We start from the raw sequence: 13,921 nt of genomic DNA, 5'->3' as shown, positions 1-13,921 counted from the left end.
AGAACTCTTTAGACTCTATAGCAACATAGAGAAGTATTCTAAAAAGCAAAATAAAACACTCAAAAAAAAAACTTGACTAGCAAAAAAAAAAGAAAAAAGTTGTTTGTGGGGGTTGGTCCTAGCCGATCAATGATTAGGGCCTAAAGGAATCCCTCGCTAATTTTATTAATTTTGAAGGAAGAGAATTTTCTATTTCTTTGTCTTAATTTGCTGATCTTACAAATATGTATACATATCTTATCTTCCATCTGTCTTTCAACCTCTCCAAAAATCTCAAATTTTATTTTAATTATTTTCATAATCTTCTTTCTTTCTTTAAGCAAAGAGAGGGGATTATCCCCTATCAACCGGACATAAGCAAGATTTAAACCCCAATTAATTTACCAATTAAACTAGTTTCTGACCATTTTCAACATTATTGGAACTTCCAAAAAGAGACGAAAATTATTAACATAAATCTCATTATGTTTACTAAATCTCTGCACATACGTTGCATTTGCAAATTTTTAGAAATATCTGTTGCAATAATTATTTCATTTCACTTAATCTAGTCATGGATTGAGATACAAATTTCTAAAAAAAGTAAAATTTTATTAAAATATAGTCCTCCACCGGAGAGTAATCAAGAATTTATTGATCCTTTTAGATAAGGCTATTTGACAGTGTCAACAAATTATTCTTTATATTCATAAAATTGGCTGTATCTTGTTTTAAAAATATATAAATTATATTTATCATATTATCATATTTTAATTTTTTTTAAAAAATAGTTTGTTATTTTTTTAATGTTTATAGTTTTTATATGTCATAAGTTATGACAAGCCGCCGTCAGCCCACCCAAGCCCCTAGTATTTAGTACCCAAAATTCTCTCTCTCTCTCTCTCTCTCTCTCTCTCTCTCTCCCTGTCCATCTCTTCTACTCATTCTCTTCTGCTCGCGACGGCAGAACTTCGTTCTGAAAATTCGATTCGCTCCTCCAAATAAAGAAACCAGGATCGTGAAACAAGCCACTTGATTCTACCATCTTTCTCCCTTTCTTTTGGCTCTCCAGATTATATTTGGCAGGTTAATGGGGGCAGGATTTCTCGCTGGACAATGGGATCCTCCGCCGCCGCGGCGATTCCGATATCCACTCCAGTTCCCAAAGATACGGAGCGCTTTCCCTCCTCCTCGTCCTCTTAATCCTTCTCCTCAGCTAGTCTGTCTCTTAGATTGAGTGATCTTTGTCGCCCCATGGTCAGAGACCCACTCGGATGCCTTGTCGAGCAGTCGGGGGTCGGTTAGCGGCATCCACGATCTCTTCTAGTGCCGCTGCTGTTCGCTGTCATTCGATTCTGGTATGATATAGTAGGGTTTCTGGCTTCTCTTTGCTCTGGGTTTGATAGTTTTGCTTCGATTGTAGATATACGTAACACTGTCGCCATCACCTCCTAGAGAATTTTTGGTCTTTCAGGAAGGTGCGGGCTTTACTGCCGAATTCTAGAGATTTCACCTTGTCCCCTTCGTATTTTTTCCGGTGGGCAGTTGAATGCTTGTTGTCGATCTCTGTAATTTTTGGAGCTTTTTTTTTTCTTTTTTCTTTTTGCCCCGATGGATCTTTGGTAGAAGGGAGGCATTTTTATGAGGAGGGAAGGGGAACTGATGGGTTTTTTATGACTGGGAGCAGTTTGAGTTTATGGGAGTAGCCGATCACCTAATTCTTGATCTGATACAAAAGGTCAGGTCTTTGATCTTCTGTCCATTGGCAAGTGTTTCCGAATCGTTGATGCCGGGCGGCGTCAGAGGCGGCAGCAGCGACCGCCTGATGTGTTATGATTGCCGGGCGGGGTTGGGGGGGTCCGTTTGCGGGCACCGGTGTCGGAGCTGCGGCCGGGTGTTTTGCTGGAAGTGCATGCAGAGCGGGGGCAGCAGCGGCTTGAGTGGGGAACCAGTGGAGGAGCTGCCCAAATACTGCAAGTTCTGCTTCCAGGTCATTTCTGGGCACAGGGACGTAGCTGTGAAGCGCCGGGGTGAGAAAGTTAGTCCTTTGGTGTCTCCAGAGTTCGTCCCCAAGTCACCTCTGTCTGGATCCGGCAGTAACATCAAGCCTGGTGGTCCGCCAGAGCTGCAGCAGTTTTCGTCTACACAGATGCTTCGTTGCTCCACCAGCAGGTAATTCTTTCTCCTTTTACATCCATTAGATATCAGGTTATTCTTGTGTGGGTATTGAGTGCTTGGTCTTATAATTTTGAAGGAGTGATGTAGAAGAAGTGGTCGATGAAGCTGGAAAGCAATTTTTGAGCCCGTTGAGTGAGTTCTCTCCGGATGTCTCTGATATAGATGCCATTAGTACCGGTTCTGGGAATGAGATTTGCGGTTTCAAGTCAATAACTTCAAGTCCTTTAGACAGCCCTAGTAGGACAGTTGAGAAAGGGGATGTTAGCCCTATGTCACGAAAAATTGGTCTTTTTGATCAAGATTCTCTAGGCTACTTGCGTAAACCTGGAGGGGAATCTGAGGTTTTTTTGGAACATGGAAGCGATTGCACATATGACAATCTCTCAGTTTACCAGAATCAAGAAAGCCAAAAGGCTCAACAGCCCTTGGATTTTGCGAACAATTTGCGTATTTGGTGTCCTCCGCCCCCTGAAGATGAGGGGGATGATATGGAGACTGGAGTTTTTGAGTGTGATGATGACGATGATGAGGTTGGCGACTCAGGCAAGCTATTCTCGTCTTGTAGCTTCAGCAGTGATGTGTTCCGGATAAAGGAAAAATCTAATGAAGTGCAGAAAGAACTTTTAAGGAATGCTGTACGCGGGCATTTCAGGGCTCTTATCTCTCAGTTATTGAAAGGGGAAGGTGTTCATGTTGGCAATGAGAACGGTGGGGAGGGCTGGCTGGAAGTTGTTTCCTCACTGGCATGGCAAGCAGCTAATTTTGTGAAACCAGATACTAGCAAAGGCGGCAGCATGGATCCTGGTAATTATGTGAAGGTCAAGTGCATAGCATCAGGAAGGCCAATGGATAGGTATGCATTATGGTGATTTAATATTTATTGAAGAATTTTTTACCATTTTGTCACCTTGTTTGGAAAACTCATGGGAGGTTATTCATTCCATTTGCAGCACCCTTATTAAAGGAGTAGTTTGTACTAAGAATATAAAACATAAACGCATGGTCTCACAGCACAGAAACCCTAGGTTGCTTCTTTTGGGAGGAGCCCTGGAGTACCAGAAAGTTCCAAATAAGTTGGCATCAATAAATACTGTACTTGAACAGGTTATAATCTGGCCTTGTTTGTATTTTCATCTCTACATATCTAATTCAGACTCTAAAGGTCCAATTGCACAGGAAATTGATCACCTGAAAATGGCTGTTGGAAAGATAGAGCTCCATCGGCCAAATGTGCTTCTAGTTGAAAAAAGTGTCTCTTCATATGCTCAAGAATATCTTTTGGCAAAAGAGATATCATTGGTGTTGAATGTCAAGAGGCCACTTTTGGAGAGAATATCACGGTGTACTGGTGCTCAGATAGTTCCATCCATTGATAATGTTGCATCAGCTAGGTTAGGATACTGTGAAATGTTCCGGGTAGAGAAAGTTTCTGAAGAAGGTTCTTCTGCCAACCATCCAAACAAGAAGTCTGTTAAAACTTTGATGTTCTTTGAGGGCTGTCCAAGACGGTTAGGGTGCACGGTAACTGTCAGTTTCCTTCTCATTTGTTGCTATTGCATGCTTGAAAATTTATCATTTGTTTATATAGCTGCAATAGTGTTATAAGTCATTTTTTCTTTTGAAAGTTGATACAAGTACAGATATATAATGTGCAAGTGATGTGCTTTAATTGTTGAGAGCCACAAGGTGTATATGCTTTCAGCAACATTAGCTGTTTGATAGTTTTATAATTAATTTAACTATTTTTCTTGTTTCTAATCTAAGAGATGATATCAATGTCATAAAGCCTATTCCATGGTTCATTATTCTCGTCTATAAATTAGGGAATAAATTGTCAAGCTTTTTCACATTTGCATTATAGAAGATGATTTGAAAAATAATTATATAAATCTAATGTAAAACCATAAAGATAAAGATTCTAGTTTGCCTATGGTCAAACATCTTAAGTGGTTTGTGTAGTAGCCCAGCCCGATTTGCTTGGGTTAATGTCCTCAGTGACAACTATCTTAAATCTTGGAAGCCACACTCTTTACATTTATCTCAAAACTATGTTTGTTCTTTACTACTTATGCCTTCTGTTTGCTTTTGTTGCCACTTAGCCTAACATGATTCCTTCCTTTTATCTTGGAAATGGGATAGTTATTCTACTTTATAAAAATAATATCATTTGAACAAGTGGTTGCAACTATTATTGCAAAGTAAAAACAGTATATCGTTGAGCATGGTTGTCAAATTGCCTAGGAAGTCTTAAACATTGACCCATTTAAATGCCTAGATAGAACACCTTGGTTGCTAGGCAGGTGATTGTGCTAAAAAAAAGCATAAAAATGATAAAATTGTTTAATTTAATATTTAAGTTCCTAAAGTTAATAAAAGTATATCAAGAATATCATATTGATTAATTACTTTAGTTTTACTTTTTTTTATTAAGTGATATGAAGTATCTAAATTTCCTTAGAAACATAATATATTAAAGCATCAATCAGTATCTAGGGAAAACTTCATAAATGGATTCAATTTATTCCTCTCTTGGATTAAATGCTTGTTTTATAAACAGAGGATGAGTTAAATAATTTAATATAGATAAATAAACAAGGTACCTGCCTGAGACAAAGATGGCCCCTAAGCAGCCAGGTGCCAGCTAAGCACTTGAGTTGCCATCTTGCTGGAAGGCCAGGAAAGTGCCAGGCAGCTGGGTTATTGAGTTGTCTAAATGCCTAGGCAGGATTGTCTAGGTATCTTGGCAACTTGCTAGTGACAATGTTGCCATCAAGTTGTTTAGGCTATTCTATAAACATTCATATGATCTGAAAGATTGAACGCTACATGGATTTATGCCATCATATATCATTGCACTTTGATCTAAAAACCTTGTTTTAGAACAGTGATCAGGATATCTTATCGTCTAAGTAACTTTATATCCCAAACTCGAGCTAGAAAAACTTTAAGGTGCATAATCTCAGATCTATTAATTTCCCATTATTTTTAACCATAACTGTTCTTTTGGCTCATATTCGAATAAATGCCCAATCTACATATGTTGTCTGGTCTCCATACGTTAGGAATCAACTGGCCTTGTACATAATACTTCTTTCCCATGTATGGCATCTTTGGACAAGTACTCTTATACCATAGCCAAAACTCTAATAATAACTAAAAAAGCTGTAATGTCTGGCATTTTATTTTATTTTAAATTAGTATACTGCAGGTTTTGTTCATGTCCCTCATCCACTTATGTTACTTCATGTAGGTTCTTTTAAGGGGTACAAGTCGTGATGAATTAAAGAAGGTTAAACATGTTGTTCAATTTGCAAGTTTTGCAGCTTATCATCTATCACTTGAGACCTCATTCCTTGCAGATGAGGGTGCAACACTTCCTAAAATTCCTTTGAAACCTCCATTGACCATGAGGCAGAAGCTCGTGAATGCTGATACCTTTGTTTCAACGGCATCTACTTTAGGTTTCTCTGACATGTGCCAAACAAGTAGAGACAAGTATCAAGGAGTTGCATTAGGAAGCAAGCTTGAAACAGAGTGTCTTTCTTCATCCTCAAATGTTTTATCTTTAAAAAAGGATGGAGTGAAAATTAGATTTGAGCAAAAACAATGCAAATTGTCATCTGATTGTATGAATTCTGGAAGTTTCTTAGGTTTGTCTTCAACATATAGTCAAAACTATAGGGACTTTATAGTTGGATCAACTCCAGATACGTCTACTTATGGTTTTGGGGGTTCAGTATCCCCATTCCATTTCAAAGAACCAGGTTGTTCTTCATATTTTCCAACCGATATTGGAATTCATCAAGGTGGAATATTGGAGAAATCAGGTATAGAAAGAAGCAACTTAGCAAATGATAAGAATCTAAAATCTGTTGATGAACATAGAAGAACAGACTTAGATGACGGGGATGAGGTTCCGATAGATTACTTGTCGACTGCAGAAAATCACCAAAGCATCTTGGTTTCCTTATCAAGCACTTGTGTCTTAAAAGGCACGGTGTGTGAACGCTCTCAACTCTTCCGTATCAAATTCTATGGTAGTTTTGATAAGCCACTTGGAAGATATCTCCATGATGACTTGTTTGACCAGGTAAATATGTGTTAGTGAATTACATACTATTTTGAGCCATTGAGCTATTATCTTTTTTTAACATAAAATGTGTTGCCTCTCGCAATCAGACATCTTACTGTCATATATGTAAAGAGCCAGCAGAAGCCCATGTTCAGTGTTATACTCACCAGCAAGGCAGTCTTACAATTAGCGTTAGGCGGCTTCCTGAAATAAAATTACCTGGAGAACGTGATGGAAGGATATGGATGTGGCATAGATGCCTCAAGTGTGAACTTCAGGATGGAGTCCCGCCTGCTGCACATAGAGTAGTCATGTCTGATGCTGCATGGGGGCTTTCATTTGGAAAATTCTTGGAGCTCAGCTTTTCAAATCATGCAACTGCTAACCGTATTGCAAGTTGTGGCCATTCTCTCCAGAAAGACTGCCTAAGATTTTATGGGTATGTGGTCATTATATGTGAAAATAACTTTTGATGTAAACTCCTGTTTACTTTTGTCCTTCAAGTGCAATTCATTCCTTATTTTCTTTTGGCAGGTTTGGGAGCATGGTTGCCTTCTTTCGCTATTCCCCTGTAGATATTCTATCTGTTAACTTGCCACCCTCAACTCTGGATTTCACTAGCCGGATTCAGCAAGAGTTGGTGAGAAAAGAGGCAGCTAAGGTATGCTGTTAAACTTCTTCTGTATATTATGTTCATGCTATTCAGGCATTACTGTCTATTAATATATTTGAATGATTACTTCATAGATATCCAATAAAGTGGAATTCTTGCATGCGGAAGTGTCTAAAGTGCTTCAAGGAATTGAAAAGAAGATCACAAATTCTGAGCATGAACCCTTGAAGGCAAGCATACCTAAGCACATAACTGTGTTGAGGGAGTTGCTTAAAAGAGGAAAAAATGAGTATGAAGTAAGTTTCATTAACAGTTGATTATTTTAGATTTTCATTTTTTTAAACTGATGACAGAGGCTTCTGAGAGAGCACTTCAAGTTCAACTCTGAATAATGATAAAAAAGAATTCTTATTATCTTTCTTACATGATAACAGGTTTTGCTGCAAACAGTTAAGATAGAGAATATTCAACTATTCAATGCAACCATTGATATTTTAGAGCTCAATCGCTTGAGACGCAACCTTCTACTTGATGCTTATTTGTGGGATTATCTACTCTATCTGTTAGACTCATTGTCTAAAGCTGAAAGTTATACTGCTAAGTTTGATCCAAAACTTCCAGAAATTTTCTCTCCCACCAAGCTGAAAGATTGGAGGGATGAATTATTTTCTAAGGATTGGCAGCTTAGGACCTCATCAGAAAAAAATATTGCAAAGACATCGACCTTGTTAGGAACTCCTAGGAAATCTATGTTGTCAAAGCAGCAAGAGGAGATAAGCTTGCAGGTTTTGGAGGGTAATTCAAGCAACATGGTTGAATTGAACCTTTCAATTGAGTCTACTGAGGGTTATGTGGGCCCAGCAGGTCTTAACTTGGCCTCTGGTCACTGTCGTGGATATGATGAGAGAAATGTAGTTGCTGAAGCTAGCATTGACACTTTATCCTTGGAGGACTTACCTTCACCTGTCTCTAGTCTATCTGATCAAATAGATTTGGCATGGACTGGTTCAGGGCAGTTAGTGATGGATCCACCCAAAGATGGTCCTGAAGATGATTCAGTTGGATCTTCAAGTCTGATGGATAGCCCATGCTATAAGAAGGTAATGTCCCCAGTCAGAGTTTATTCATTTGACTCTGCTCTAAAATTCAGAGACAGGGTACATGGTGGATTGTCTCCATCATTGCATTTGACTTCATTCAAATCATTTGATGCCTCTGGAGATTCTGTGAGCATGTTTAGGAATCCGTTAAACATTAGAAGAGCCTATTCTCAAAGGTCTCCGAGGGATATACAGAGATGGGATATTCTTCTCGGTCGTACACCCATATACATCTCATCAGTGTCTCATATGGTGAGTGATGGGGCTCGATTGCTACTTCCTCAAACAGGTCTTATTGATGGAGTCATTGCAGTATATGACGATGAGCCCACCAGCATAATATCCTATGCCATGACTTCCAGAGAGTATGCTGAATTCATAGCATCCAAACTAAATCAGCATGTGGACTTGAATGGAAAGGAACAAACCAGTGGTATGTGGAATCAAACGGGCTGCCATGCAGAAGCTAAGAATTTTGCAGCTCAAGAATCTGTTGCCCAGTACCAGTCGAATGATACCCAGTCTCGGTGCTATGGATCTGATGGAACTCAACTCTCACAAGAGAACCCTTCAGATCCCAAGGAATCCCATTTCAGAATTTCTTTTGATGATGAATCTTCATTTCCTTCAGACAAGGTAAAATATTCTGTGACATGTTATTTTGGAAGACAATTTGATGCACTCAGGAAGAAATGCTGCCCAAATGAATTGGATTATATCCGTTCCCTAAGCCGCTGTAAGAAATGGAGTGCGCAAGGTGGTAAAAGCAACGTGTATTTTGCCAAGTCATTGGATGAGAGATTTATCATAAAGCAAGTCACGAAAACAGAGTTAGATTCTTTTGAAGACTTTGCTCCTGAATACTTCAAGTATTTGACAGAGTCAATAACTTCTGGAAGCCCCACTTGTCTAGCCAAAATCCTTGGTATTTATCAGGTTGTCTATCCACTATTATAGTTTTAGTTTACACATTTGAATGAGTTAAACAGAGTGAAACACATTGAGCTTATGATTGATCTCTTTATCTTAGGTGACTGTCAAACACTTGAAAGGTGGCCGAGAGATAAAGATGGATTTAATGGTGATGGAGAATCTCTTCTTTAGGAGGAATATATCAAGAGTTTATGATCTCAAAGGCTCATTGCGCTCCCGTTATAACCCTGATGCTTCAGGAGACAACAGAGTTTTATTAGATCTGAACTTGTTAGAGACACTCCGCACAAAGCCCATTTTCTTGGGAAGCAAGGCAAAGAGAAGCTTAGAACGGGCTGTATGGAATGATACTTCTTTTCTTGCGGTATAAAATCTTATCCCTGTGAATCCCTTCTTTGATTATGGATGAAAGTTTTACCTCTAAAATGTTATACTTGATTTCTAATGAACTCATCATTTTCTTTTGCTTTTTGGGAGCTTTCCTAAAGCTATATTTTGCATGCATCATGTAAATTCTGACAAGATGGGTAAATGGTTTGTCTCTCTCTTTACATCATTGAGACTGATTTTCACAGTGAATAGTGCCAATGTAAACCTGTGCCAGATATTTGTTGTTAGCAGTATGAAAGTACGATGGTTTGCAGCTGTAATTTCTCTGAAGTCTTAACAGTTCCATAACCATAACCAGCAAGTCTTATTCCATCTTTTGCCAATTTCATTGTCATCTGTTGCAACATGTGTTTCATTATGTACAAATGGAAGCATTCTGATATCTTGCATTTCTACATGAATTCATGCTTTTCGCTTTTTTTAATCCTTCTCACATAGTCAAAACCCTAGGGTGTCCAATACTTCCCATGCCATTTGAACAGATTTTTCATTCATTTTGTTAGCTGTTTACATATCCTTTTCTTTGGTATATTTTGTTTTGGTTACAAGAGGTCCTCAGGCATATATTATAATATTACAATCTTTTGAATCTTTATTAGGTAGTCTTCCCCTAGAAGTGACTTGAGATACAAATGAAAATGCTCATACACGTACCATATAGAGTACCAGTGATTCTATAGAGTTGCGTTTGCAAGCCAGTTAGTAGGCTCACTCAAGATCAACTTTAATGATGAAGAGATGGCTCCAAAAGTTAATTCTGCAAGTGCCCAATATTTGCCGAAAGATTCACTCGGTGTGTTGGTAGTTTTGCCCCAAGACTTAGAAACTGTGTGAATTTTAAAGGGTATTCTTTAGATGCTCCAAACTTTTCTTTTTTATTTTTGTATAGCTAAGTTTCTAAGGATGCAAAATATTACTCTCTCAGATAGAGCAATGCGTCCAAACCCAGCCTTGATATGAAAGATATGGTGGTTCACAACTATGTGATTGGCCCATGCTGTGCCATTACTTTAGTCAGTTGAGCTTATTCTATATTATTGTTGTCAGCTTTGATTCTTAGCCTTTATATCCACGAGGTTGCATTCATAACCTACTCTATGAATACTATCCTCTCTCTCTGTCAAATTATTATGTGTATGGGAGTCTGCTTAGGTCTTACCTCAGCATCTCATTTTTTTTCCTTAGCATCAAAGGATGCCTTATAAGTCTGTACTTCAGTCTTTATTGCTCATGCTAATACCATCTCAATCAGTTCTGCATCACTTTATCACCTTTTGACACAATTCTAAGGCCTTCTATTATGTAAACACAGCCTAACTATATTTCCATCCTTTTTTGCAATGCCTACTTTGATATTTTCCTTTTACAATGGGCATTGTAGCTTTTTTTTTTTTTTGGATCCTTGGACTCTCTTCACCGTCTGAGATAGCAACATACGCAATGTCAACAGATTTATTGTTATTATGTAGAGTGTTTTTAAGGTCTAAAGTTGTATATGCAAAACTTGCATAACTATGAGTTTCCATTGCATCCATTCATATGAATTTACTGTGTGTTTATCACTTCTAACTAGGAACTCAATTTCTTTATAAAGCGTCACCAAGACCATAATCCTTTTATCTTATTTTGGTTGAGGTTGTTTATAAGACCTCGATTATGCAAATCTTTCTACTAAGAGCTGAATTTAGTATTCACCATGTCTATATCATTAATTTATCATGTCATTCTGCAACCTCCTTTATGGTCATTAGTTCTTGTATAGATGTATTGCAAAGAGTAGTGAAACCTCTCTCAGTGGCTTACTCGTTGCTACTCTTGTTCACCTTTATTATCTGCCATACCATTACTTTTTGAGAAACTATACATCAATCTGAACAATGTTTAGTGCCTTTTGTTCTCTTAGTCTTCAAACTTACATGCAATAAAGTGACATCTCTGATTTTACCTTTTTAGCATAAAACCAATTCTCTACCATGTTTTTGCACTGCAAGATTGGAACTGGTTTAACATTTTAAGGTTTTATTCCTCTTATTTTGCCTTGTCATGTATCTCATGAGTGTGGTCACTATTAAGAATAAAGAGATGCATAATTGGCTCGAATGGTAACCTTGATGATGACTAAAATTGCAGATGAGTTTTAACAGGCTTTTATGATGATCCATGTCAGGGTAATTTTGGAACGGATTGTGGTCTCTCTAATTGTTTTCTAATTAGACTAACCTCCATTTGAGGTTTCCCCCCTTCTTTTCTTTCTTCTATTTCACAAAAAAACATGAATCCTTTTTAGTTCAGGTCGGATCAGGGCTGCTATAGGGACAATAACCCAGTTCAAACTTTTGAGACATTCTGATCATTATTGGGTAATTCCATTGTTTGGCGAGCCTAAAGGGAACTTATTTTGTTTTTTGAAAATTTTAACTTAGAAATGTTGGAAAAATTATCATATCTGAAAAATCTTTCACAGAAATCTGTCTGGTGCCAGCCATTAGTTTTTGTTATACTAAATCATCAATGAGCCTGTATATCATTCCTCCATTAAAGTATGAGAGAATGACATGATCCAAGCATTCGGTGTGATCCATCTCAAAATTAGGGGGCAGCAGAATAGGTCTGACACAGATTTTCAGTTGACTATTTGGATATGATAGGCCCTCTGAAAAGAGGGAATGAACAAATGCAAATTCTGAAGCCTGATGGCAATAACTCGTAAAATAGGAAAATTCAACCAACCATAGTTGACCGAGATAATGCCTACTAGTTATGGTTTTCTGGTCTAAGTTGTTTTACTGTTTTCATCATTTTCATGATGGACTTTGACAATCCTCTTCACCATGGCTGACTGCAACTTATTAGAATTTTCTGTTGAAGATAGTTTAAGTGACCTGCATGTTTTAAAAGAATAATTATGAATAAGTATTTTTTTCATCTTATTGATATTTATGCTTTTGTTGTTTCCTTTTTATTCCAGTCTGGGGATGTCATGGACTACTCACTATTGGTTGGCATTGACGAGGATCGGAAGGAGCTCGTTATAGGAATCATCGATTTCATGAGGCAGTATACATGGGACAAGCAACTGGAAACCTGGGTCAAGGCCTCAGGCATACTTGGTGGTCCCAAAGATGCATCACCAACTATTATATATCCAATGCAATACAAGAAACGGTTCAGGAAAGCCATGTCCAAGTATTTCCTCACTGTCCCTGACCAGTGGTCTTCATGAGCCCCATTTTTCAATTGCCATAGATGCATCATTTCTACAGGTAAACAGTATACTACATAATCATATGCAAATCAAGAAATACATAGAGAAATATGTTGTACCATGCATTGGATTACTTAATTCAAATTTCCTCTTAATATCATGTTTTTGTATTTGATAGATGGGACCAAACTCACTTGACATCAAGCATGGTTATTGCCATGTCCAGACACTTTTTCTAGAGGTTTGATCCCTCTACATTCTTTTATTAACTGTATGTAATGTACATTGGACTTGTTGAACAAGGTAAACATTCATAGGCTAAAGCATGGGAGCCACTGAAGAGTGTGTTGCTTGTCGAATTCTTAATGCTGTCGTTTGTATTTCAACAAGTGTGAAATATTCCTACCAGAAAAACTAGTGTAGAATCTTACTAGTTAGGAGGTTGAAAGCTAGTTTATGGATATCAATGGGCATGCAATGAACTCTCTTACTCAGATAATTGTATTTCCTGGATTTTGACTTCAGTTTTGTTTCTTTTATCTGGTATACTAATGAAATGTTATGTTCCTTAATGGCCGGAGGGTTGCTCCCAAATGCCTTGCTATGATCTCCTGAGAAAGAACTCTAGGCCCAAATACTAACAAAACAAAACTAAACTGAGTACTTCTTAATTTCCTTCTTTGAATTAAAAAGAAAATGAGCTCTATCCCGCCCATTTCCTTCTTTGAACTGTATTTGTGGACAGATGCAGGTGCAGGATACAAAAACCTATGCTACGGTTGAAGACCTTTTTGTTGCGTCTGGAGATGCAGCCAAAAATGGTCTCATCCTGAAAGGCAGGCTCTACATGCAACCATCCTCGCCCATTCTCTCCTACAATCATATAACACTGGTATTATTATAATTATAATAATAAAAAATTATCATAATATTATCATGATTCTTGTTATAATAGTTCTTATAGGATTAAACGATAATTAATATCATCATATGCAATTATAATATATTATATAAATATTATAATAATATAATTTAATTACAAAACAAAGATATACAAATATAATAATTGTTATTCCAATAATACGATAATAATTATTGCCATATATTATCAATACTAGTTGACTATTATAATGAGGTAATATGATAATCATATACCATATAATATGATTTACTATATAATATACAATGTTTGCTATATTATATTACATTATATTATATTATAGAGTAAATTATGCGGACCCTCTTCGAGATTTGGGGTAATTATAGATTTTCATCCAATATTTTAGAAATATATATTCCGGTAAGTTACTTTTGCTGTGTACGTTATATATCACCTCTGTGAGGCTACAACAACCAAGCACACTGAACCACATTGCCCAATCACTGTTCGACCGCATGGAGACCAAAGAGGATCCGAACTTGCACGAGAAAATAGGATCGGTGAACAAAAG

At 37.4% G+C, this 13,921-nt stretch overlaps 1 protein-coding gene across 4 annotated transcripts; it reads left to right on the top strand.

Annotated features, from left to right (window-relative positions):
* The first annotated feature begins 839 nt into the window (after nt 1-839).
* On the top strand, nt 840-12,994 carry LOC103715345 (putative 1-phosphatidylinositol-3-phosphate 5-kinase FAB1C). Of its 4 annotated transcripts, XM_088721514.2 has the most exons (13): nt 1,014-1,337; nt 1,454-2,151; nt 2,234-3,010; nt 3,108-3,261; nt 3,334-3,678; nt 5,408-6,247; nt 6,337-6,668; nt 6,764-6,890; nt 6,977-7,138; nt 7,277-8,878; nt 8,973-9,239; nt 12,234-12,528; nt 12,649-12,994. In XM_088721514.2, the coding sequence occupies exons 2-12, from the start codon at nt 1,676-1,678 to the stop codon at nt 12,486-12,488; spliced, it is 5,337 nt and encodes a 1,778-aa protein (XP_088577640.2). In that variant the 5' UTR covers nt 1,014-1,337; nt 1,454-1,675; the 3' UTR covers nt 12,489-12,528; nt 12,649-12,994. The 4 variants fall into 4 exon arrangements, with proteins under 4 accessions (XP_008801163.4, XP_089786756.1, XP_088577640.2 ...); XM_008802941.6 differs by having other exon boundaries at nt 840-2,151; XM_088721515.2 differs by lacking the exon at nt 5,408-6,247 and having other exon boundaries at nt 1,197-1,337.
* Nucleotides 12,995-13,921: the final 927 nt, after the last annotated feature.

This window comes from Phoenix dactylifera, chromosome 5 (genome assembly GCF_051530095.1).
Source record: "Phoenix dactylifera cultivar Ajwa chromosome 5, Ajwa_hap1_PhDact_Kaust_v1.1, whole genome shotgun sequence".
Lineage (NCBI taxonomy): Eukaryota > Viridiplantae > Streptophyta > Magnoliopsida > Arecales > Arecaceae > Phoenix > Phoenix dactylifera.
This window is presented reverse-complemented; position numbering and strand designations above follow the sequence as displayed.